This window comes from Electrona antarctica (assembly GCF_951216825.1).
Source record: "Electrona antarctica genome assembly, chromosome: 6".
In the NCBI taxonomy this organism is placed as follows: Eukaryota; Metazoa; Chordata; class Actinopteri; order Myctophiformes; family Myctophidae; genus Electrona; species Electrona antarctica.
In genome coordinates this window covers 33,359,066-33,385,840 of record NC_136811.1, presented here as the reverse complement: position 1 = coordinate 33,385,840, position 26,775 = coordinate 33,359,066, and the positions used below count along the sequence as shown (strand labels likewise).

General features: G+C 41.4%; 1 protein-coding gene across 1 annotated transcript in view; it reads right to left on the bottom strand.

Moving 5' to 3' along the window:
* pear1 (platelet endothelial aggregation receptor 1) overlaps positions 1-26,418 on the bottom strand; it is a 56,137-nt gene extending 29,719 nt beyond the window's left edge. The window contains exons 1-2 of the mRNA XM_079502560.1: positions 26,248-26,418; positions 693-803 (exon numbers count right to left, since the gene is read on the bottom strand). Coding sequence (XP_079358686.1) covers positions 693-799 — 107 coding nt within the window. The 5' untranslated portion in view covers positions 800-803; positions 26,248-26,418. The remainder of the gene's footprint in view (positions 1-692; positions 804-26,247) is intronic.
* Positions 26,419-26,775: the final 357 nt, after the last annotated feature.

Sequence of the window (26,775 nt, the reverse complement as noted above, 5' to 3'; positions counted from 1 at the left end):
ATCACGTCATGGGACATACGCTTCGTAGCATGACTGAAAACATACCTGCACGGTCTGCTTCCGTATGTCCCGTGCCAGCATATGACGTCATATCATTTGCTGCTAAGGGATATTGGTACATATCTTCATCACGTCATGGGACATACGCTTCGTAGCATGACGGAAAACATACCTGCACGGTCTGCTTCGTGCCAGCATATGACGTCATATCATATGCTGCTAAGGGACATACACATCGTAGCACCTGACTGATAACGTTACTTGCACGCTCTGCTTGCGCAAGTAATGAACTACCTGCTCACTCATTCTCATCAGAGAGGTGCTAATAGTATAAAGATTGCTACTTACTCACTTTTGGTGTTAGCATTATGTTATGCTTTAGCTATTGAAAAATAGCAGATCTACAAGCTCAAAGCGCGCCACCGAGTGGCGCGCTACAAGCTTGTAGGTCTGCTATTTTTGACGACATAGAAACATAGCTTTTTCAGAAAACTGTCAGGATGTAGAAGACATTTTTAGAATCTGATCTCAGGTCAAAATGGGTTAATGTGAAACTCTCCCAGGCAGAAGCTCTAAGCAGTACGCAATGTATGTATATAATGCCCTAACCAAGCTCTAAACTGTGGAATTGTAGCAGCAAGTATAATGTAAAATGCAGTGTTTGTTAGTACAATTTATAGAATAGCACTGACCTCTCCCATAGGCTGCACACATTAGGGTCTCTGGGGTTCAGAGACCAGGATTGTCCAATCAGGAAGCTAAGAACCAGCAGGACGGCAAAGCTCCACAGATAAAGCATGGTGCTGAGGACACAGAAAAACAATAAATAGTATAAATAGTCAAACTAGCATGCACACATTTTCTTTGGCACGAGAGGCAAGGGTCAAACTGTTCTCATGATGAACACTAGAACAAGAATATTCCTAGAGCACATTAGTTGTAAACACAGACAGACAGACAGACAGACAGACAGACAGACAGACAGACAGACAGACAGACAGACAGACAGACAGACAGACAGACAGACAGACAGACAGACAGACAGACAGACAGACAGACAGACAGAGAACTGTTTAGAGACAAACTTCTACATTGTGAAAACAATTTGGAGGACCAAATATTGTTTTAGCGCCAGATTTTACCCACACAGTCTTGATATTGGCCCAAATACCGCTTTAATAGTTTAGTATACATGTACAGTACTGTGCTGTCGTATAGTGCAGCAAAGAAACATTGCACAACTGCCGAACAATTGTCAAAAACATACATTAACTCTCACCACATGCTTCTACCCTCAAACTCCACTAGAATTGTTGACATTTTCTGCGCAGCACGTCATCTTTTCTGGACGTACAGTATCTTTGATTGAGGATGTGTAATATTTCATAATATAATGAATAGAAAGATTTATTGTTAACTTCTCTCTCTGCTGGTTGTAATGGTATTCTTAGCTCCTATAAATTGTGGCAAGTATTTATCCCCCGTAAAAGAGTTCATTAAATGCTAAGCAGAGACGAGGCAATGGGCCAAACCTTAAGTGTTAACCCTGTCTGCATCTGCACATTGTCTTAATATGGTACATGGCAGACTGGCAAACAATAGGGAAGATAGACACGAGCAGAGAGGGAGAGAGAGAGAGAGAGAGAGAGAGAGAGAGAGAGAGAGAGAGAGAGAGAGAGAGAGAGAGAGAGAGAGACATATAGGTGCTGGAGAGAGAGAGAGAGAGTTGTGTCTGTGTGTGTGTGTGTGTGTGTGTGTGTGTGTGTGTGCGTGCGTGCGTGCGTGCGTGCGTGCGTGCGTGCGTGCGTGCGTGCGTGCGTGCGTGCGTGCGTGCGTGCGTGCGTGCATACGCAAGAGAGAGAAGTAGAGAAAGGGGAAAGAGAGGGATCAGAATGAATAAATGTGACTCCCAACTTCATCCTAGCCACCATCAATCAGAAAAGGAGTGAAGCTTCCACACTCCTCCATCTTCCCCTTCCACACTCCTCCATCTTCCCCTTCCACACTCCTCCATCTTCCCCTTCCACACTCCTCCATCTTCCCCTTCCACACTCCTCCATCTTCCCCTTCCACACTCCTCCATCTTCCCCTTCCACACTCCTCCATCTTCCCCTTCCACACTCCTCCATCTTCCCCTTCCACACTCCTCCATCTTCCCCTTCCACACTCCAACACCATCTGGATGTTATCAGCGTGTCAGGCCCAAGAGAGCGCCTCGTGATGGGGACCCTTTTTAGGCTCTCAGGGAGCAACAGGGAGACAATTCCCCAAAGAGAGACCCCTTTCCCCTCAAACTTTCTGTGGAAATGGCCACAAGTTCAGCAGCCCATTGGTAGGAGTGGTTTTGAAAAGGCCAACGGTCCTATCGTGGGAATAGGGCAGTTTATAGAGAAGGGCACATCATGTCAACACAGGATTGGTCAGGCCTGTCCCCTCTGTTTTCCCAACAAGTCCCCTCTGACAGAGTTGCTGTACAGCTTCTCAAGTCATCCACAAAAGGCCCTGCGAGAATTCAGTTATGTTAGGGCACCGCCATTGAATATCAGAAATTATTGTGGGTTAAATAAGGAGGGAAAATGTCAGTCTTTGAGATATGAGATATTTATCACACACTTTAACACACTCCTTTTCCTTTGTTTCTTTCTCTGTTCTTATGACTATATTATATTATTATTAACACCTGTAAACTTGAGATGTGACAATAAACTTCAAGTTGAAATTAACATAGAATTGCACTACAGAGAAATATAGTATTAAGTGAATAATATGAAATATCCCCCTGCACTCAATATCCTTAGGCACACTGCATAGAAACACCAATAGGGGGTATGCGCATGCATAAAGTGAATGGAAGATCGAGTGGCAAATCGAGTGGCAAAGTGAGTGGCAAAGTTAATTTAATGTGTTTAAAGTCGTTTAATGCAATCAGACAGGACTTTTCTGTTTGGATGTTGGGCTGTCAAGGCCAGTAAGTCGTTTTTTGCCACTCAGTAGGCGTTCCCACATAACTTCCGGGTATGATGATGATGTCACGCACATACCCTCTATAAACAAGTGAGTGCAACTGCCACTGGCTACACTTCAGTTTCACCCCAATTTGACTAGTGCTGCCCAGAGTCTTGGCACCATGAGAACTGTGACATAAATCTCACTCACTGATCTGCTGCTTTTTGAAATACACTCCCTCTCACTACTCTCCTATTCAATGTCAGGGGCTAATTCACTTGTTGGCACGAATGCTAACGCCTAAGAAAGCCTTTACCACAAAAACAGAATTTTATAAGAACAGGCGTATGTTTTTTATTAAGACGAGCAATCGACTTTACCAGCAACTTCATTGGACTTGGGGGTAAATATTTTTCATTACCTATTCTTTCTTTTTTTCCTTCTTTCTTTTTTCGTTTTAATTGTGCTTCATTAGAGAAAGCCATGAAACCGCATGGGAATGCTTAAGTGCTGAGAAACAGAGCGGGAAGGCCTGCTTAACGAGTGCAGACATGAGGAGAGTTGTTTTGATGTCATAGCTCAGCTGCAGTTCACATCACATTGTTTAGACTACCTTCAGGTCGGACGGTGAGTAGGTAGACGTCTGGCGCTCCAGGAGGTACTATCATCACCTACTCTATTATCAATAATTGTTCACTTTGTACTTTCATTGACTTTGAGCTCACTGGTAAGTTCATTATGTATAAAGAAGGTTTTCATTAAGCACAACCATAGCATACAAATACAGGTGCTCTAAAAAGTGATACGTGTGTGTGTGTTTGTGTGTGTGTGTGTGTGTGTGTGTGTGTGTGTGTGTGTGTGTGTGTGTGCGTGCGTGCGTGCGTGCGCTCGATTGATTTCTGTCCTTGCCTCTGATTCAGATCCACAGCACAGCCTCATTAAAATCAGCCTTAGGTTATCATTATGTTTTCCCATGATAGTTAATTTTAACACATTCATTTTCCAGACTGACTTCCTGGTCTTTCGGTCTCAGACAACCTTTGGCTATGTTGGCTGAAAGTATCACGAAGTATCAAACGATCAATAATCTTGAGCTATCTTTTTTAAGGCTCTCATTAGATATTCGTTTGGATACAGTATTAGCTTTTAACGGCTAACCTCTCTTATCCACTGGTAACACGAGGTGATACAGTACACCAGCTATAATGTTACTAGCCTAGGTTCGCTTCAACACTCTTTGGGTTTATTTAAAATGAGAAAAGCAGATGCTCTTATCCAGCTCAGTGAAACTTTCATGTGGGGTTATAAAACAATAGAGCATAGGAATACACATGGACTGAAACACACACAATCTCTCTCGCACTCTTTTCCTCATTCCTCAACCTCTCTCTCTTTCATTTTCTCTAACTATTTCATGGACTGATCATTTGTCTTCATGTTTTTGAACATGTTCCATACACAAATGAGTCCCATAAGTTGACACGAGTACAGAGGGGCTATTTATAGTATCTGAGGGCTTCTCTCCTCGGCCTATAATATCAAGACGTAAACTTGCGAGCCCACGCGTACAGTGATTGTACCACTACCAACTGAACAAAAATGTAACCCTCTTTCCATGACCGCACACTCGCACAGGGCTCTTCAATGAAAACATATCCCAAAAGAAAGCAGATGCATTTGGTCTTGTATTAATCTCACTAGACACTCTTACCCATGTTATTACCATATTCAATTTCAATCATGGCTCCTGCTGAACACATACGTGCTGACAACTGACAGATTATTTTGATTTGATTCCATGATCGAGAGCTGGCTGTTCCTGAATCCTGACACATGAGCATTTCTTTCCTATTTAGACTAGACAGTCACTGCTGTGACTGTACAGTATGCTGTGATAGCACCTCCATCTTTGACATGAATAACCAAAACATAAAGCAACAGAAGGATGCTTCATGAACCATGGAGCAGCATCTTTGATCAACATATACATTTTTGATTCATTTAACCGTATTATCCAAGAAGTCTCTTATACAAGGGAGACCTGGCCAAAATGGCATCAAACTTAAAGAAACAATTTAAAATCTACTTGGATGTATGACACATGCCAATGATGCCACTGAAAGAACTTGAAATTAAATTCTAATCTACTCCCTTCACGAGGACTCGCTGCTTGAAGACAACTGAAACATTCCCTGATGATGAGCCTCAGTATACTGTCAATATGGACACGCCTCCAGACAACTGTAGATTTTCCTACTCATCTTGGCATTCCATAGTCTTCCTGATTAGGGAAAGTGAATCAGAGACTCCTTGAGTACAATCAGAGACAGAGAGGAGTGTTTCTTTTCTTGCTGGTGAAATGATACACACATGGCAGTAATCTAACTGTTCTTCCTCTGCATCCACTCATTCTAACCTCCTCCCATTTCAAATGCACACTATTCTCTCACTCTTTTATTTGCTTTGACTCTTTCACTCTAGCGCTCTATTTCTCCCTCTCCCCTACTCTTTAGTAGAAAATATTAGTCACCCTTTGGAAGAGAAAGTCACAGAGGAAAGGAAAATAAAATAGAAGGAATAACACTATTGCCTGTGCACAGCGAGAAGGGAGGGCTGTGTGTGTATATGACGTGTGTGACGTGTGTGTGTGTGTGTGTGTGTGTGTGTGTGTGTGTGTGTGTGTGTGTGTGTGTGTGTGTGTGTGTGTGTGTGTGTGTGTGTGTGTGAGCAAGCCTCGGAGAAGAAAAATATTGAAAAAGAGTGAGTCTGTGTGTCTGAGAAATATAGTGACAAAAATACATAATATGACTGCATATGAGACCTGTTTCCCATAAAATAGATTAAATAGATCTACAGCATATATGTATTATATATATATATATATATATATATATATATATATATAATGCATTTTTGCATTTGGTGTAACGCGGTCTTGACTTATAACTCGAGGGATGAGTTTTGGCCATAACACATTAGTGAATCATCTATCACAGTGGTTTACAACCAGTGGTCCGGGGACCACCAGTGGTCCTTGAGGGGGTTCCAGGTGGTCCCCAGCTACATGATTGAGAGTTGGTAACCAAATGGACCCTTAGAGATCTTTAACTCTTGAGAATGCTCTCAAGAGTTAAATTATTGTTAAGCATCTGCATTACTTAATTTATAAGAAGTCTACACAATCAGAGAATGTAGATTTTTTTTTGTTTGATCAACATTTGCCTGTTATCTCTCCCATGGTACCAACGTCAATACAGAATGGAATTGTGGACAAAATCTTATCCAATGACAACAAAATATAAGTTTTGGGTCTGAGAGGCTAAATGTCACCAAATGAAAACCACTGGTCTGTCATATTATATATATAAAAAGCAATCAACCCTCATGGCAACACCCAGTCACCTGCATGTTTTAATGTTATGGCCACTTGATGTAAGGGTAAAATAAAGTAACGTAATGTCTATGTATTATTGTATAGGTACTTGAGTTTCAAACAAGGTAGAGTAATTTGTTTGGCAACGTAGACTGGCATTCCAATAACAGACAGTAAGTGAAGCTCCAGATGATAAATGTTCATGTTCCTAAAGTTATGTGATGAAGACAATGATGCTGGTGCAACATCTAGGCCACTGTCACCCTTTAGAATTAATTTAAATGATCAACCATTAATGGTATCAAAGGACTGTATTGTATTGACTCTATAGGAAAATCATGATACTCATTAGACCTAAGCTTGTGTCATCAATTTACAATTCAACCTTTCGAATAACAAACCTATAAAACTTATTTGAGATGAGAACCTGACAGAAACTGACAGCAGGAACGAATTAGAGCACTCCGTGTGACACACAACCACAGCCACGGGCCCCACTCCTCCTGAGCCATGTGCCCTCCCCTCCCCTCCCCACCCCCGTCCCTCTCTCCACCCCACCCCCAAATCTATTAAAACAGAGTTACTGTAAACTGAATATAAAACCCATAATCCTTTGCATCTGGGTTCTTGTCTTGGCGCACAGGGTAGGTTCGGATACGACCGCAGCTAGGCTGGCACCCACTCTCCGAGGCACTGCCATCATGCACCACATGTTGGGTGGGTGGATTGAAGGGGTAGTAGGACCCTTAACAACACAATGTAGAAAAAGGGATTGGGGGGGGGACTATTCTGTGCCACACCCAACACGTCAGCTTATGACGCTTGAAGACACACAATAAACTCCAAAACACAGAATAATTTGGCCCATTGCTCTGGTTTATCCAGCGAAACAAAACCTCCTAAATCCCAACACATTTCATTGCGTTTACAGCAAGGCATCATATATACGGTAAGAAGGTGCAACTGATCCGCACGGCTCAACCCCCCACTGGAAACGTTTCAGGAAAACACTTGACGGCTCATATGAGCCGCTGACGGTTCTCGTGGGAGTTGTGTGACAAAAGGATGATCTAGGAGGCGAGAGGAGGGGGAGGTTTCAGGGAGAGTACTTGGAGGTCTGTGTTTCGCTGAGTGAGCTAAGCATCTTTGGGTCGACCTATCGCCAAGATTAATGTACGCAAACAGCAGATCTTGAACTTTTGACCTTTGAACAGTGGTGAAGGTTTTTACTTAAGTATCAATACTGCAATATAGAAATACTCTGTTAGAAGTAAAAGTTCAGAATTCAACATTTTTACTTTGAGTAAACGTACAAAAGTATTGGCATTAAAATGTACCAAAAGTAAAAGTAGTCATCATTATGCAGAATGTGTCATTTCAACATTTCAAAATGTAAGTCCTCAAATAAATGTAGTGGAGTAAAAGTAAAAATTTTGGATCCGAGATGTAGTGGAGTAATAGTATTGGAAATTGGAAATACTCAAATAAAGTACAAATATCTCAAAATTGTACTTATGTACAGTACTTGAGTTACTTAGTACTTAGTTACTTTACACCACTGCCTTTGAACTAGCAAAACACAATTGCACTATAGCTGACTGTTTCCTTTGTCTGTTTTTGTAGACTCGATATTATCATGAGTTGAGCTCAGGCCTACTCCATAATTCCATCCTAGAATTATGTCAGCAAATCTGTCCTCTATAGCTCACAGTAAAAACAAACAAATCAAATAATTGAGAAATGCATTTTTGAAAAACTTTCATTACCGTAAGCAAGGAAATACTTAGTTTTGTTGTTACTTTTAGGTAAATGTATTAAATGGTAAATGGTAAATGGTGCATTTATATAGTGCCTTTATCCAAGGCGCTTTACATAGATTGTGCATTACATTCACCCATTCACACACACATTCATACACCGATTGCGGCGGAAGCCATGCAAGGTACCAACCATCACATCGGGAGCAATTTGGGGTTCAGTGTCTTGCCCAAGGACACATCGACATGTAGACAGGAGGAGCCGGGATTCGAACCGCCGACCCATGGATCATTGGACGACCTGCTCTACGTCTAGAGCCACAGTCGCCACAATTAATTTACTAATCAAGTAGCTGTGTGATAGTAGCTGTGTGATCGCCACAATTAATTAATTAATCAAGTAGCTGTGTGATAGGCAGGATAAAGGATAATTCCCTGCGCGCCGGTCATAATAATAATAATTAATCATCCTGTGAGGTGTTAATTCTGGCAATTATTCCTTGCTTAATCAGTTTGTTATATCGATACACGCACGTGCGTGCGTGCGTGCGAGCGCACGCGCGTGCATGCACACACACATACACATGCACATGCACATGCACATGCACATGCACATGCACATGCACATGCACATGCACATGCACATGCACATGCACACACACACATACACACACACACACCCTGGCTGAAAACATAATATCCACCCTACCTGGTGGAGATGATCAGACAGTTATGGCAGTAATGGAAAGAAAGAAGTGAATATAAAAACCTGTGACATCCCTTCAGTTCACATTTAACAAGCATACTCTACTTGTGGCTGTGGACACTCTGCTCTATGCAGAAAAAACAGGATAGATGTACCCCCTTCCATGCTCCCCCCACTAAACAGTTGTCCAAGTTTAGGTTCCAGCAGGAACCAACAATTGCTAGCTCTACAAATTTGCTGGCCACCAGGTCCAAGGTCACTTCTCCCTTGAATATCAAAGGGAAGAAGGGAGAGAGAGAAAAAAGTTGAGGGAGTCAGGGAGGTTGCAAAGCATGATGGTCACACCTATTCCTGTAACGCTAGTGAGCAGCTACAGTAGCAGTTATCCACTTTGACTAAACCCTACTGTATATTCTTCTTTGACCAGAGTCCTCCAGGGGTCTATACTAGGCTTGCACCTTTTTTCACCTCAAACCAAATATGTTTGCCGAATGTTCTCCCCAGAATAGGGAAGCTAGGGCATATGTTGTGAAAGAGCTGGGGAAGTTAATTGCGCTCTAAACTCAAGGCCTACTAGGGCGGGAAACAGTCTTGATGATGGTTTGAGGACTGAAATGTCCACTCTCTGTGTCACTTTATTCCACCATGTTTTGCACTTTTGTAAGTAAAGCATTACCTTTTTTCTGCAGCTAAAGAGCCTTGTTTTAAAAGAAATCAGTGTGCAAGACTTTTTGTAGTTTAGGGTCCCTGTTACATAAGCTACAGTACAACCAGGGCCAATGGTCGTGGGTTTGTGTTGGAGTCAGTCTTAATGACTGTGGTCATGGGATATTGAGGGTACTGGTGTGTTGAGAGCTCATGTTCCCCAACAGTGATAGAGAACAGAGACAGTGAATAACAGAGGCTAGGATGATAACGTCACCATGGCGACACTGTTGTTTTGAACCAAATGAAAACATCAGCATGATTACAGAGTACAGAGAAGTCACCTGTGGAATATGTGCTCTCTCTTTAAGTTCTGAATACATTTCAGGCAGCATTTTCCCCCACAGAACAGATTGTAATTCTACCCTTGCAAACACATGTAATGCATTTGTACTTTTGACCAAAGTCTCTTCATATGACAAGAATACCCGTCATGTATTGACCAATACAATGTGCTCAGTGCTGACATGCAACATTGCTGCCTGCTAAAGAAAAACACATTTTGGTACAATTTGGGGTTTTTCTTTCTAGTGTGAAATTCTGTGATTTAAACATTTCCACTGTCCTTTAGTTTACTGTATAATGTATGGTGGCTTAGTTCCATAACTTTTGGACCCTTGAAAGTTTTAAACCATATTTGTCTAGTGGCAATGAAGTGGCAATGAAATAAAACAAAGAAATACAATACACAGGGCTACTCTTCGCAGATGTGGTTTTTGTCTGACAACAGCAGCACACTTTTCTTTTCTTTTGGTTGTTGTGTTGGGCTTCTGGCCAATGTGAGACCTCTTCTCTCGGCCTCTTCGCTCCCTGTTGCAATTCCCCCAACTGAGTGGAGACGTGTGCGCTCTCGTGCACAAGCCCACAGTGCAAACTGCCTCTCGGTCCTCCACAGTCCAGACCATAACCACAGGCAGAATGACTGTGGCTTTATTGGTCAAAGAAAGTACAGGGATCCGCACAAACAAAATCAAACACTCGAAACCAAACACGCGATGACAAACACACAAACTTGCACATTGACAGAAGAGCACATAATTATACATATATGCACACCTTAATTGAAAATCACTATTGGTCATTTAAATAAGCTGTGTGTTTTAAACCACTTAAGAGTGCAAAATGGTGGAAAACCCAAAATGGAGGCCCAGGCTGAGGTTTCAGAAGGACATGACCATACAGTGCTGTAATTATATGTACCGTAATGCTCTGTGGATCATAATGTGTGCACAGACACATGGGACGCTTGTAAAAAAAAATAAAAAAATACAGCTTCTCCCGAAACCATGACCAAAAAACATAGCGTTGCATCGTAAACGCACATAGCGAGAACAGAGGCAACAAAGAGAAATGGTGTACACTACAATATAGTGAGACCAATGCTTAGAGAGACCAATAACAGTTTAGGAATCACTGCGTGTAATTGCCATGGACCTGAGTGAAGAGAGCCAGGAAGGACACTGATATAGAGTGCCGCAGTCCCGCCCCCTCGAGAGACCCGGAAAATAATTCCCCGTTCATTTTCCTCATAGACTTTTCAAAAAGTATTTATTTAAAGAAGCTTATGCCGCGGACAAAGCCAACTTGAGTTGTGACAAATCATGACAATAAACACGATGTTTTGGGCTGATCAAATAATTAGAAAGAAGAAAGGATACAACACTTTTTGTTTTGTTTTTCTTCTTACAAATTATTTGATCGGCCCAAAACATAGTGTTTATTGTCATGAGTTGACTTTGTCCGCGGCGTAAACATCTTTAAATAAATACTTTTTGAAAAGTCTATGAGGAAATGAACGGGGAATTATTTTCTCTCGTCTCTCGTCATCGTGAAAGGGGGCGGTATCGTGAAATAGCTGACTGTATGTATGAATGAATTCATGAATTTTCCATACACCAACTCTAAATCATTTGACAAGCTTAACTTTAATATGACACAAGGGATGACATTTCCTAAGATGACTTAATTGTCTATTTCTTATAGTATTGTGTATTGCTGTTACTCAACTCACTGTGTGCAAGGTCCTGTTGGTCTGTATGAGTAGTAGTAGTAGTAGTAGTAGTAGTAGAAGTAGACTAGTAGTAGTAGTAGTAGTAGACTAGTAGTAGTAGACTACTAGTAGTAGTAGTAGACTAGTAGTAGTAGTAGTAGACTAGTAGTAGTAGTAGTAGACTAGTAGTAGTAGACTACTAGTAGTAGTAGTAGTAGTAGACTAGTAGTAGTAGACTAGTGGTAGTAGTAGTAGTAGTAGTAGTAGTAGGCGGCGGCTATTGTTAACCAATGTCACCATGACTAATGTGTTGGGCATTTGAAGTTATTCTGATATGAACAGTTTGAGCATGTCATGCCACAAGAATTCTCAAATTTCCGCATCATGTTACAAGTATGCTGACACATCCTGGTTTGAATGATTTGTTGAAATGTTCATTGTTGTAATGTTGCTGGATTAATCATTAGTGGCATGTTTATACACTGTTAGAGCTGTCCCATCTCTTCCTGCCATACTCATTGGTGTCAAATCCACTCTCTACTGATATGGTGCTGTTGACATCGAGGAAGTTTCTAATCGTCACTGTTAGGCTGAAACCATGTATGTCCAAAACCGTTACTTTTCAGGAAATGGAAAAAGAACATGACTTCGTTCAATGGATTCACTGAGTGCAGTTATTATTTAGTCACAAAGCTCTATTAATACTTTTCATTAGTTAAATATGTCTGAAACACAGACTTAAGAACTTTAAACCTGGCGTCTAACTTTTGGGTATATAGCTGAGCTTGCAGAGCGGGTTCTTTTCTATACTTTTGTACAATACTCTTATACAACTAAATATAAAATATGACATCATTCATTTAGGATAGAAAACAAAAAACATACAAAATATGGAGATACAAGGTTTCTGCTTGACAGCGATGTTATACTGTAATTTGACAGTTATGTGACTCATGCTTCAGCTGTTGATATTACAATTTGAATGGGGTACTCATAATGATGGTATGCTGTACAGTATTTGGCCTGAAACTGTATTAATTACATTATTTAAATTTTCCTCATTAAAAGTCTAGTTAATGATCAGGATCCTGTCTTTTCATAAGACATTAGAAAATATTCATTAAGACCACACAAAATAACGGGAACAATAAACACTACTGTAGTTTTTTCAAGAAAGGGTTTTGTTGGGCAGATAATAGTTTCGAAATATAATGATGAAATATTTGCCATTGATGTTCACATATGAGCTCAGCATGCCTTTTTCTGCCTTTTTGTTAATAGAATTGTGAATTTGACTGAGTATGAAAATATTTAATTGAGTCTAATAAACATACAAAGCTCTGTATAGGAGCTGTATACAGCCTCCACCCGGCACCGCCTACACTGCGCATGACCAAACCTGCCTCCGAGCCCAGGCCTATATGCATATTTGCACCTCAACCTGCAGTCAGTGGGTGAACACACCTCATGGTGTCTCGTCTGTGGGTAACCTCTGTAGGTTTTTGAAGTATTGTATGAATGGGTTCCAAACTTTTTACCATTTTTAAAACGTATAATTATATCATCTACATTTGTCTTGATCATCCTTTTGTACATTTTCCCACCATCACATATCCATAAGCATTACTTATACATGGACATGTAATTTTACTTTCTCCGATTTGCTTATACAAATCTTTTCTGTCGTGCACTTGGGGTCAAAACATTGTGGGAAGAGCCACTCTAAATAAAGATTCATAAAGTGCTTCAGATGCTTTGTCTGATCTTCTGGTGATAACGCCAGAATTCACCAAGCACTTATTCATCCATGTTTATTAGTATTCAGAGGTCTCCCAACATACACAAGTGCTTTGGGGTCAAGAGTCTTTGAACGCTTGAGAGGAGTTTAAGAAAACTGCAACCACCTCGACTGAACTCATAAACAATCATCAACTGTTGCAAGATAGTGTTAAAAATGTATTTTGAGTTAGAAATAAATTGTAATCATATAAGTGTTCATACCATTACCTGCAAGTCCATTCCCATTGGCTGAAAGAATAATTCTGCCACAAGTTTTCTCAGGGGAATGGACAAAACACTTACATTTTCTTTGTTGGCCACAGAGTACAAACACTGCAGCAATTCACTTAGCTTTTTAGTTCAGCCATGAAGCGGTGAGTGCAAAACACTTGTAATGAGGCTGTCTGTATGTTGGTCTGTCTGTCTTTCTAGTACTGTAACTGTGTACCGTCATGTTTTCTGCAAACGACAAACACAACTCAACTATACAAACTTCTAGTCCTAGATCACTGTTTCCTAAACAGTGGGTTGAGAGTCAGGACCCATTTGTGGGTTGCGGATTTTTTTTTATGGGTCACGAGTAATAGTTTTAGGTTTTTTTCTTCTTCTTTTGGAGAAGAGAAAACAAACAAAAACAAACAAAAAAATCCATAAATTAGAAAAAAAATGTTTGAGAAGTAGTTCAAATATACAATCTACAGGTTGAGCTAAAAAGTTTGGGAACCATTGTTCAAGATCGCCTTGTATCATTTACATATAACCTCTGAGACCACTTGTCTGTCCTCTTGATTAACACATCCAAATTATTATGCTGATTAGATTATATTAGCCCAACAATAGAAAACAGGTTGATACATATAGAAATAAGTGCAATTAAAAAAGGAAAATCAACAAAGTATATTAGTAGATTTCTCTTAACAAAATAACCATTTGAGCAAGCCAGACTATTCAAGCTGTGGATATTAACAACTCTGAGACTTGTATACTTGACAGAATGACTATAAGCTCTCATGTAGGCTATGCTGTGCATTCTGAATCGTATGTGCATGGTGCACATCTGGATTTACTGCAAGTATGGTGGCAGATGCAAAAACACTCTAAATCTATTTCACAGGCTTGCTCAATTTCACAGTCCATCACTCACTAGCCAATCAATCACTGGCCATTGTGTTTAAGTAACAGTACTCCAATCACTGGTTTAACTTTCTTGCTGGGGGGAAACAGGCAAACAGACTACATACACAAAAGGGAAATGCTGACTCAAAATCATCACTAAACTTTCAATCACACATCCATATCAACACAGATGTGCATACAGAGACCTGGCTTTGCAAGCATGCTGTGCACTTCTAGACATACTGTACACCGTCACCTGCAGTGGTTCCCAAACGTTTTCACGTCAAGGACCCCCAAAATGACACTCATTAGCACCCATTTGAAAATACATGCCAGGGACCCCCATAAGAGAAGATTTGTACGGCTCTAGCAGTGATTCTCAACCCGTCAAGGACCCCCAGTTGACATGCATTAGTCTATACGGACCCCCGTTTAATGGCATTTCTATCTCTGGGACCCCCAATTTATATTGTAAAATCAAAGTTAATTTAACCCTGAGAGTGTACAAATCGAATCTGAGTTACAGACCCATAAGGGTCCATTTGGTTCCAAACTATCATTTAGCTGGGGACCCCCTGGAACTCCCTCAAGGACCCCTGGGGTCCCCGGACCCCACTTTGGGAACCACTGACCTACAGTATACACACGCACACACACATGTGCACACACACACACACACACACACACACACACACACACACACACACACACACACACACACACACACACACACACACAGCTCTTTCCATCCTATCATATTGTCTTGGCTGAGGCCTGTGCAGTTTGCTTACATCTGTGGTCTTGACCCTAGCAATAGTGGAGCTGCAGCCCAAAACCTATTGGAAAGGTGTGAAGTCAAATCCCATCTGCCTTGGAAAATCTACAGCGCCAAGATATAAATCAATACCCATCTTGTTCAAGTGCTACCCGTATGCTTACTGTAAAAAAGAGCAGTCTTTGGCCTTTTATAATTAGTCATTAGTTTAGATGAATAGATATAAACCCATATCCCTGGTAATTTATCCCAAACTGTCAGTGCTTTACCGAAATACTAAGGATGTAACAATATTGTCGTTATCATGATGTACAATAAAAAGGATTTCTCAATATTATTGTGGGCCTGTGACAATATTATCATGGGCCTGTGAAGGCATCTACCATAGATATATTTTTTTACTTTATTGAGTCAATAACATGTACAATTCCTTGTAATATTTATACCATAGGTATTCAGGCTGAAAATGGTTTAGTTTGAATAGCAGCAGGATCTTTTAGCAATTCTCTCGCTGACCACTTGGATATTTAGCTAAACATCTAAAACAACTGTGTGCAAAGTCCAGCCCGCGTTATTGGATTGGCATAGCCTTGCCATATAGCTTAGCAGCTAACTTAACTTTAGTCACACAGTTCTGCCAGCTCTGTACCAAGAGACACAAGTTAAGCGACAAAAGCCTCAATCAAGCAGGGTGCATCTCATTAATCACATGACAATAGCATCCCTATTCTGATCATGTCATAAGTGAACATGTGGAATATAATTTTGTTTCTTTTTGTATAACATCCTGATAAATATTGTATCTTCGACTTTATTATTGTGTTATTGTGTGTATTATTGTGAGATTCAGAGCTCCGCAGCTGAATCGTTCGGCAACTCCCATTACAACGTGTAGTTTGTTGTTGTTAGGAATGTAAAACAAAGGCAAACATGGGCAAATTCTCCTTCTACAGCACTGCCACCCAAGTGTGGAATGCCCTGACTCCCTCCCTCAAAAAATGCAAATCCCTGGCGTCCTTTAAAACAGGCCTGAAAATCCACCTTTCAGCATGCCAAAGGGAGAGGAAATGATTACCCCTCCCCTTAGTTTAGTGACTACCTCCACCTCCTTATAACCCCTTCTTTGTTCCACAACCTGTATATTTTGGGTATTTTTTACCTTGTATGATGATTTGATTTTTGTTGTTATTTTTCATGTCATGATTATGAATTGTATACCCAGGACCTGAATGGAAACAAGACCGCAAGGACTTTTTTCGGTGATCCCATTGGACGGGTGTTTCACTGTACCCTGTACTGATTACATTTCTGCCAATAAAGTATTCAATCAATCAATCAATCAATCAGATGTGCCACCGGAAGAGGATGGCTGAATGAGTGAACCGGCCGTCATCCGGTTTCTACACGTAGACACGGGCGGTGCCCCCAGAGGCAAATTCAGATTGTCGTATTATCATATTGTGACTTTTTGGTATTGTTACATCCCTACGAAATACACACTTCACTTCTGCTTCTCCAATAGCGATTGCATGGCTGTAATATTGTGAATGCAGTGTGTGTACCGATGTGTCTTGATAAGGCTGGACAATTAACTGCAAAAATATCAAAACTGACTTATAGCCAAATAATTGACAACGATTCTTTTTCCTTATGTTTGTTCTTTAATATGACTCAAGTCACGGTTCTACGGGGTGAGTGCAGTTTACGGAAAAAGGAGTGCGACTGTGCAGCATCTGGGTTCAATTAAGACCACACTCCCAGTCCTAATGCGACTGGATGGCAGCTTGTTTTTTTGCAGCTGCTAAGACTGAGCGATAGCTGGAACTTCCAGCTATCCTGGAACCCATTTGGATTGATGTTGGTATCTGTGTTCTTTTCTCTCTCGGTTGTTGTTGTTGTTGCTGCTGCTGCAATTTTTACCTACATATGGCCCTAGATAGCATTTACTGTTTGGGGGGAAATAATGGTATGACACCTGGGTATTTATTTGACAAAAACACCTACGTGTGGCTGCCTGCAGGCAGTGGTTTGTTCATTATTAGAGCCCAACTTTGGACATTGCCAGATGTTGGAGAGTCCTAGACTACCGCTTACTACAGATTACAGATTTCTTGCAATGACAGAATATAGTGCTTTATTTGGCATATAACTTAGTATAGAGTAAATACTCTAAAAGTGGTTAAAAAAACATCAGCTGCCTAATACCAATATATAAGCCAAACCAATATATATCGGTCTGGCTCTCAGACTCATTATGCAAAACACCTTAAGAGACTCACACACCAGGAGACAGAATGTAGGCCTACAACTAGATCACAGGTGAACAATGTATTTTTCCATCCATCCATCCATCTTCAACCGCTTATCCGTAGTCGGGTCGCGGGGAAACAGCTCCACCAGAGAGCAGACTTCCCTCTCCAGAGCAACATTAGTGACTTCCTCCTGGGGATCCCGAGACGTTCCAAGGCCAGTGAGTCTATGTAATCCCTCCATCTGCACCTTGGTCTTCCCAGGGTGTCCTCCCAGTGGGACGTGCATCGAGGACCTCCCTATAGGGGAGACGCTCGATAGGCATCCTAACCAGATGCCCGAACCACCTAAGCTGGCTCCTTCCCAGGCGAAGCCTAATTTATAGTTTAAATAACAAGGCTAATCATGAGGCTTATAATGATGCCACATTATGCTTTTGAGCACTCCTGCAGATATTTTCATTGGCGCTGAATCTATGACAGTATGTGTAATCTTTTATTCTTTGTAAATCTATTCTTCTGCACTGTGAGGTCATGCTGGTGTCAGTGTACCACATGTGTCAATATGCAGTGCTCTCAAACTCGTAATGTAAATTCACCGTACACCAATGTCACAATTTAAAGAAACTGTCAGCGTAGACCAATGCAGACTCAGTAAGACAACAACACAGCAGAGTTCAAGACACAGGTAGAACAGCACAAACTATCCTCTTTATTGCTCTCTCTCTCTCTCTCTCTCTCACTCTCTCTCGATTTCCAGGAAGTCCAGTCTGGGCCAGTAAATTCCTTTGAGTTAAAGCTCATTGATTTACTGGCCTACCTCTGGCACATGGAGTGCTGCCTTTCTGGAGGACGAGTTGGAAACCTGCATCTTATTAATGGCATCATTTTAGAGAAGTTTTTTTCCCCTTCTACACAACCTAAAATGCACTCTTTCTCCCTCGCACACACAAATGGTCGCTGTCCCATTCTCTCTCTCTCTCTCTCGCACACACGCACACGCGCACACGCACACACGCACACACACACACACACACACACACACACACACACACACACACACACACACACACACACACACACACACACACACACACACACACAACCCCCTCCAGTCCCTCCAGATGGGCTTCGTCCCTGCACAAGCATCTGGAACTTAAAAGTCCTATTTTCTTCCCTTAAAACTTGAGCCACGTGTGCTACCCTGAAGGTGAACCCATGGAAATGTTCCTATGGTGTCTCATTCTCCAGCTTTAAAAGCCTTTACATGTATGTGGCGTGGTATTTACTTGTCTTATCATCGTCTTATCAAGCTAATGAAAGCCACTCTTGAGCCACTTGAATATTTAGTTACTCTGGGTATTATTACAGTGTTTGAAATTCTTTATTAGGAAATCGGAATAGCCCATATGTCTTGGAACAGGAACAAGACTGTCAGACATTTAAATAAATTAAATAAATAATAATAATAATAACAACAAAATAGGTGTTCTAATCCAGTTTGTGCCAGAAGTTTTCTGTATTTCTCAATGAGTATTGGGGTGCTGTTGCAGCAGGTGAAAGCTGGTATTCCACTTGATGACATTCATGCACAAACAGGATTAAAACCCATTTTTATAGAACAATATGGAATAATACAGAAAACAAGCGTCCTGGAGGGATGAATAACATCTGTGGCTTTATGGCTTTGTCTCCACTAGGCCGAAGGCAATGGCATGGGGAGAGACTATGTTTTGCACCCTGTCTGTCCTTCCGCCCATGTGTGTCACATGGGCCTGTTATAGCACCATCAAAAGGCACATTTCTGCAACAAATAAATAAGTCATAATAAATCCTCCTACCTACAACACACTACAAGTTCTAGAGGTGCTCCGATCAGGCTTTTTGGGACCGATCCCGATCACTGATTGTTTTCTGCTTCTTTTCACCTTACGGGGGAATTTCCCCGGTCGGATGTAGCGCGTGGAAGGAACACGTTATTCCGACCAGTTCTTTTCCCCTCCATCAGGCACCCCGGCAGGCCAGGGGGAGGCAGTTTAGAGACCAGGTTTACTGCATGTTTTTTGTGAGGGTACTACCCTAGGGGACATGAGAACATGCAAACTCCACACAGAAAGGCCCTTTCGCCAACCCCGCCTCGGGTATGGGCATTGATGACGCGGAGGAGGGAACACGCCCACAGCGTCCCCAGTGGGAATCAAACCCAGGACCTTCTAGCTGTGAGGCGACAGCACTACCGACTGTGCCACCGTGCCCCAGACTTAAATGGTATAAAAGATCGGTTTCTCCAGATCACTCCGGAGCACTTTTTCCTTATTTATTTTGTTTTACATAAACGGAATTGCAGTGACTATTTGGGGGTGGTAGACATGCACAAATGTCAGAATCAATAAAATAAATCTCTGACGGTCTTAGAATAAGGCTAGAATAACTCCTTGACAGAAAACAAGCGTCCTGGAGGGATGAATAACATGTAGCATGAGGGAATCCTTAACGACAATAGAGCACAATACCAAAAGTGACAACAAAAATAAGTGATAGCATTACATCATTATTATGTAGGTATAGAGCACCGAAGTCTAACGTCACTTTCAGTAGAGGGCGCCTATACACAGGTTCATGTATTTTTGAGTGGTGTAAACCACTCCAACAACTGGCTTTGTACCCGTGTACCCGTGTTCGTACCAAAAAAATGAGCATGATTACTATGGTCACTGACATTACGTCAGACCACAGATGATCAGGCTATATAAGACCCTGCACCACTCAGTTCACATGGGAGTGATTTTTTTATTTGCAGTGAAATCTCCATAGGGCGATTTTAGGTTGCTTCATATAAGAACTGTGTTTGAAAAATAAACCGACCACCCCGGCCTTTCTGTCAGGGGAGTGGCTGTGCATCGTTAATGATGTCCATTCATACATTCATATTTGATACAGCCAGTTTCTGGAGAAAATGGAATTAATGTGGTCGCAAAAGCCTTGAAACTACATATGAAGGCAATGTCGCTGCTAATATACGTCATGCCCAGCTATCAACACATTGCGTTCCTGAGATTCCTCGTTGACGTAAGCTCAACTGGTGGTGACTCGACTCGTACTAACCACGAAACATTAAATATCAATAAAATAAAAATAAACGTAATTAACATTCGGTTTCTGTTGTGCGACGGGCAGATGCAGCCACCCTGCCTACCCGGAAATGTAGTCTATGGGTTGTTTGAATCGTTTCTAACGCTTATTTTGTTACTCTTTGGGTATATTTGTACAGTTCCACCTTCAGTCGATGCTTCATATCCATATGAGTGAAAAGGCCGGGGTGATCGGTTTATTTTTCAAACAGTTCTTATATGAGGCGATCTAAAATCCCCCTAGGGAGATTACAATGCAAATAAAAAGTACACAAACCTGGGGACTGACGCCCTCTACTGACAGTGACGTCAGGACTTCGGTGCTCTATAGAGGTAATTATTAGCCTATTATGTAGAAATGATCCCATAATAACAACACAAGTGCATTTTGAACAGATACAATTATTATGTGGATTTAATATTTACAGGTATAGGTTGTTCCAGTCAGAGGAGGCTTTAAATATAAATCCTTTCAAGTGTCTCGATTATCGATTGATAAGTAGAGGAGGATGATACTATAAATTGTTAAAAATATTGAGGATTATAAAATATACTGTAACCAGTGGCCACTTACAACTGAATTATGTAACATGGGCTACAGCATTTGTGGTGCACAAGTCACAACTTAATAACTTATGGAAAGTGCACACTTATGGCATGATTTTAGAGCAATTTATCAAGGAGTGAAGTATCTAAATATTGTGTGCTTATATTTTGCGTTTTATGTTACTACACAGGCTAACAAACTGGAATGATAATCCAACTGAAGCAAAGTGCTACTACATTTGTGATTAGGGGGTCTTTATGATGACACCTGCATAGCTGCCCCACACAACAGGAAGTGGAGGTCAAGCAGAGACAAGAGGGCAAATACCCGCTACCACACAGGACATCCTGGGCAGACGACTCAGAGGTAGCCATAGCTATGAAGACAGAGTGGGGGCATCCTGTCCTGTTTGTCTATGTGTGTCTATCATGCAAGGAAACCAAAGGGAAACTGTTGCTCACACTTTTCTTTTTCTGGATGTCCCATTGGGAAACTGGCACCAGGAGAAACAGTACATGTGTGTATTGGATTCAATTCATGGCTAGCTAGATTGTTCCACTTTTCAAAAAATGAAATGGGAATGCATTTAAAGCATCTATCCTGCATCTATCTCATTCTTCACAATAACCATTATTTAAGCTTTTTTTTTTAAATCTACAAACTTATTTATATTGACTTGCAGAATGAGTCTTGACTCACTGTCTTCTCCGCCTCTAACTCATAAACTTGCATCTAATAAAACCCAGACTCAAGCTGAGTTTCCTGACCCAGACAGCTCTGCTCATGCACTCTATGAATCTTCTCTGCCACGGTGCAGATTAAAAAAAAGAAAAAAAACAAAACATTGAGCTTTCCACAGGTCGAAAAAACAACATAATCTCCCAAACTCCCTACAGTCTGTCAGGTCTACATTCCCCTGTCCTCTCGGTCATCGCCATAGCACATCCCATATAAAGGATGAGAACTGGGAAGCTGATAGGAAACATCTTGCATGTAAACCAGGTCTGCATCCACACCTTCTCTTCCTCTGACATGTAAACACATAAGAGACGTATAGACAGTCAGGCATGTGTGAGGAAAAGTCATTTACTGACGCCATCAAACCTGCACTGGCACTGCTATGTCCACGTTTCCCATAAAGCGAATCCACCGGGATCGGCCGTGTTAATTTTGCGGACGGCGCCTTTCCAGGCACACCTGTGTTATTTGGAGTAATGATCATGCTGACAAGTGATAATCAGTCATTCTGTCTTTCCTCATGCTTACTGCCTATAATTCTCTTTTTTAATAGTGGTCTTTCTAGAAGATGGAATTGTTTTTGAAGAAACGGGAGGGACTCTCATAAAATGCGCGATGGACAGGCCTGAACAGTCAAAGCTTAACACAGCTGGTGGAATGGATCTGAGCTTGGGCTCAAGAAAAACATCAAAATGGGGTCTAGCAGTTCTTGTCTGAGAAGTGCCAAGTATGACATAAAGGCCATTTGTTTTTCACATGCACAATTCAAATGATGTAGTAGGATAAATTCATGACATTTTGTCCAATAGCTGACGTTTCTCCTATTCAGTCTGAACATAGAATTGCACATCTTACAGCGATGAGTAAAGCAAACAAAAAAACAAAACAAAACAAAACTTTCAAAAAACAAGAATCCCTGGGCTGTGAATTTGGGGCTACATTTCCTCTAATTCTATATCTCGGGTTTCATTTGGTTCCACTCATCCTCTGTAGACACCAGAGTGAACCAAAGTCAGCAGACCAGGCTCCTGAAATCTTAATGAAGAATGTCTCCATCACCGCTCCACCCTCCACCCTGAAAACACCACCCACCGTCCGAACGACATGAGCAACTCCAGGAAAGACCCTCACCACAGCACAAGTACCCTGTGGTCACAACCAAACCCACTCCTCATGGCTCCTCCTTCCAATCCCAACCCTCTGACCTCCGTTTTTTCATATACTGTATATAATTGGTTATTTGAGCCAGAGACCCAAGTTACTGTACGTGTTCCCCAGCCAGCACATGAACCAACCCAAACCATGGAGTTGCAGCCTTGCAGGGCTGTGCTCAAATCTGCTCCAAATTATTTGTGTGGCTGCAGAGCACATGGGGGTTGAAGGCTTATATAAGCCTGTGGTAGGAACATTCAATCCATGTCACCTTCTCTTGAGTACCCTGTGTTTTTCAACAGCACAGTTTTAGCATCAAAAGAATAAAACTCTGGACACATGGATGGACATAGGTCATTGTTTTGTTTTGCCTAATTGGCTTTCATCATAGAGAAATACCTCATCACACTAATCTGATTTGCTTTACACTGTTACGCGAGTCCATTTGGGTTCATTTGTAGTTTTTGTACACTCCCAGAGTGTACAACCTTGGGGTATACCGTAAGCCTGTCATGAAAATGTGTGTCTTTCAAAAGAGAACCTGCAGATGCTTCTCTGTACGGCATTACGCACAGAGATGACGTTTTCACTTTGGCAGATCAAGTTAGCAAGCAACTATTATGCTTACCTCAGTTCTACTCATTCTATTTCTACCCCAGCCCCTTCTTCTGGCCAATGTCATCTCCAACCAAAACATATCCAGTGGCTCACGTACCGGACCCTTACAATTCTCTCCTGGATAAACAGATGGCGAGTCAGACAGACAGACATAAATGTGCAATGCATGATTCTCCAGCTGTCTAAGCATTTGCATTTGGAACAGACTAAAAATACATTATTGCTATACCTGGAAAAAGTCTGATCATACGTACAGATTTTTAAGTGGAATATGCTATTGGTCACTAACCCAGTTCTCAGGAAAATAGGTTGAAAAATAATCTGTACTAATACTTAATTTTTGGGTGGGCAGCACTTTTCAACATAATGCATATAATTAACATAGGCCTACTGATAATACTGTTGATATGTACGGTATTCTTTGATATTATTCAAAGACTGCAGTATGTATTCTTAAAAAATCACACCCGTGTGAACTGAGTGGTGTAAGGTCTTTATTTAGCCTGATCAGCTGTGGTCTGACATAATGTCTGACGTAATGAAATCACACCCGGGTGAACTGGGTGACCGTAGCAACCATGCTCATTTTTTGAGCACAGACAGGCAGACACATAAACTAACAAAGCCAGTCGTAGGAGTGGTTTACACCACTCAAAAAAGAAAATTGTGAATGTGAATGATTGTGATTTTTTTTATTCAGAATGCAGGTTTTCCTTGATATGTTGGCTGGAAAAACAAATAGGTAATGGAGCTATGGAGTAAACATACAGTATGTTGTAGACCTAGTTGGTAATCTACAATATAGTTCCCAAAAGCCATCATTCACTGTTTACAAATACAGTAATGCATCAGACTACAGTCACAGACTACACCTGAGAAGTGTTCCATTAAAAAAGAAAATCACACCCGTGTGAACTGAGTGGTGTAAGGTCTTATATAGACTGATCAACTGTGGTCTGACGTAATGTCTGACGTAATGAAATCACACCTGTGTGAACTGGGTGACCATAGCAACCATGCTCATTTTTTGGTACGAACAGACAGACGTACGGACAGACAGACACGTAAACTAACAAAGCCAGTTGTAGGAGTGGTTTACACCACTCAATAATGTGTACTCTCTCAAGTTAGAAAAAGGAGTTTTTTTTAATCTTCACAGAGGAAAAATAACTAAACAATTTGCTTTTCTTCAAATAAAATATGAATCTAAATATATATTATATTCTCCGATAATCAGGGTAAAGAGAGAAAGGTAAGCACATACTGTACACCACGCTCAATTCATCATGACTTGATTAAAGGATCCATGATGGTAATGAATGTTCTCAACGACCTTTTTTTCAGAACACTATAATTTTTTCTCTGCAATAAACACATGGGGTGAACATAAACAATCCCACATGCCACATCCAACAATTGCTGTCCAGGCGCACAAAACAATGCATCCATTCCATAACCCATTGCTGTCAATGCACAAAGAAATAATACATCTACTGCTGTCAATGCGCAAAACCACATCCAACACATTTCTGTCCGTGCATGAAGAAGCAATACAGCTTCTCCCACTGTTTTGCTTGATAAGCTTCATACCCTGCATGGAGCTGGATGTGCAGTGTGCACTCACACACTAAAGATCCTCAGTGTTACTGGTCCATTTTATTCCATTTGAACACATGATTGTAGGACTTTGCAGGCCATCACACAATGTGACACAATGGTGTGATAGACCTACATAGTCTATTGCCAACCAACCTGTTGACACATCATGTGGCATTCATCAGATGCATCCTCTGCACTGCAGCTATGATGATGACACACACACACACACACACACACACACACACACACACACAGCACAAGTCTTGGAGTCCTCACGTCACCAGGCTTTCCATAGAGTAAGAAAGACTGTAAATGCTTAATAAATACAAAGCCATGGTGAGACAGAGGAGGAGGCCACTCATAAGGAAAGAACAGAACTACTCCCATTGACTTCCTCTTCAATCAGCCCTGCCAGTGAATCACAGCTTTTATGAATCAAACTCAGCAACTGCATAACCAGGTACAGGACTGCTAATAGGACTATCAATTGTGTTCGAACACCAAAGAGAATCTCTTTGGATAACTGCATTGAGGAGTGCTGTGCTGTGTGTGTGTGTGTGTGTGTGTGTGTGTGTGTGTGTGTGTGTGTGTGTGTGTGTGTGTGTGTGTGTGTGCGTGTGTGTGTGTGTGTGCGCGTGCGTGCGTTAAGGATAAACAAAGAAGAAATGGCTTAGGAACTTAGGAAGGCTTCAAACTAAACAACAATAGTTCTGACTACTTGAACGACTCAATGCTGATTTCACTTTCACATCATCAAAATAATTTAGCCATTTAGTCATTGAAGGTCCCTCATCTGCAAGCTATAACCTATTTTAACTCTATGGCTAGTATTGGCCACAACAACAAATAAACAATTAGGCTGCATCATTAGGCTGCCTATTTTGTGTGCTTTGAGGTAGGCTAAAAATGTTTAGAACTTAGTATTAGGCTAGGTACGGAACTGCAATATAGGCTATCCTAATTACAGAAGCAAAACGAATCCAAAATACAGCAAGCATCAAGCAACAAGTGCAACTAAACTCAATTTCAGTGACAATAACACACACAATATAAAGTTATTACTCACCTTGCCGGTCCCGTGGTTCGTTTCAGTTCCAGTTGTCTTCAAAAGACCAGAGCGTCAAGCTTCACACCTCGGACAGTCACCGCCGCAGGGACTTCAAAGATAAAAGTCGCTTGTAGCCTACACATTAAAAGCAGCGCATCCAACTTTGTGTCGCATCCAACGCCAACGGGGGAGGATCCTGGTCCCGGAGTAAAGAGTAGCTCCAGAAAGAGTGGAAAATTGTGACAGGAGACTCGTTGAGGGGAAGAGGAGTGGGGAGAGAGGGGGTGGGCTACAGAGAGAGAGAGAGACGAGAGGAGACTGGAGAGCGAGTCCAGGCCCAGAGCAGGCTACGTCAGAATAGTCGGGAAAGATGCATTCATGCATATGCGTCAGCAGCGTCAATGATGGGATGACTGATAGAAATTACAGAAAAAATATAGGCCTAATTGCATGACTAATTGGAGTCCACAGGTGCACAAGTGTCCAATATTAACTTTATTTATTTGTTTGTTTGTTTGTTTATGTATGCGGCTGCCTATAAATACG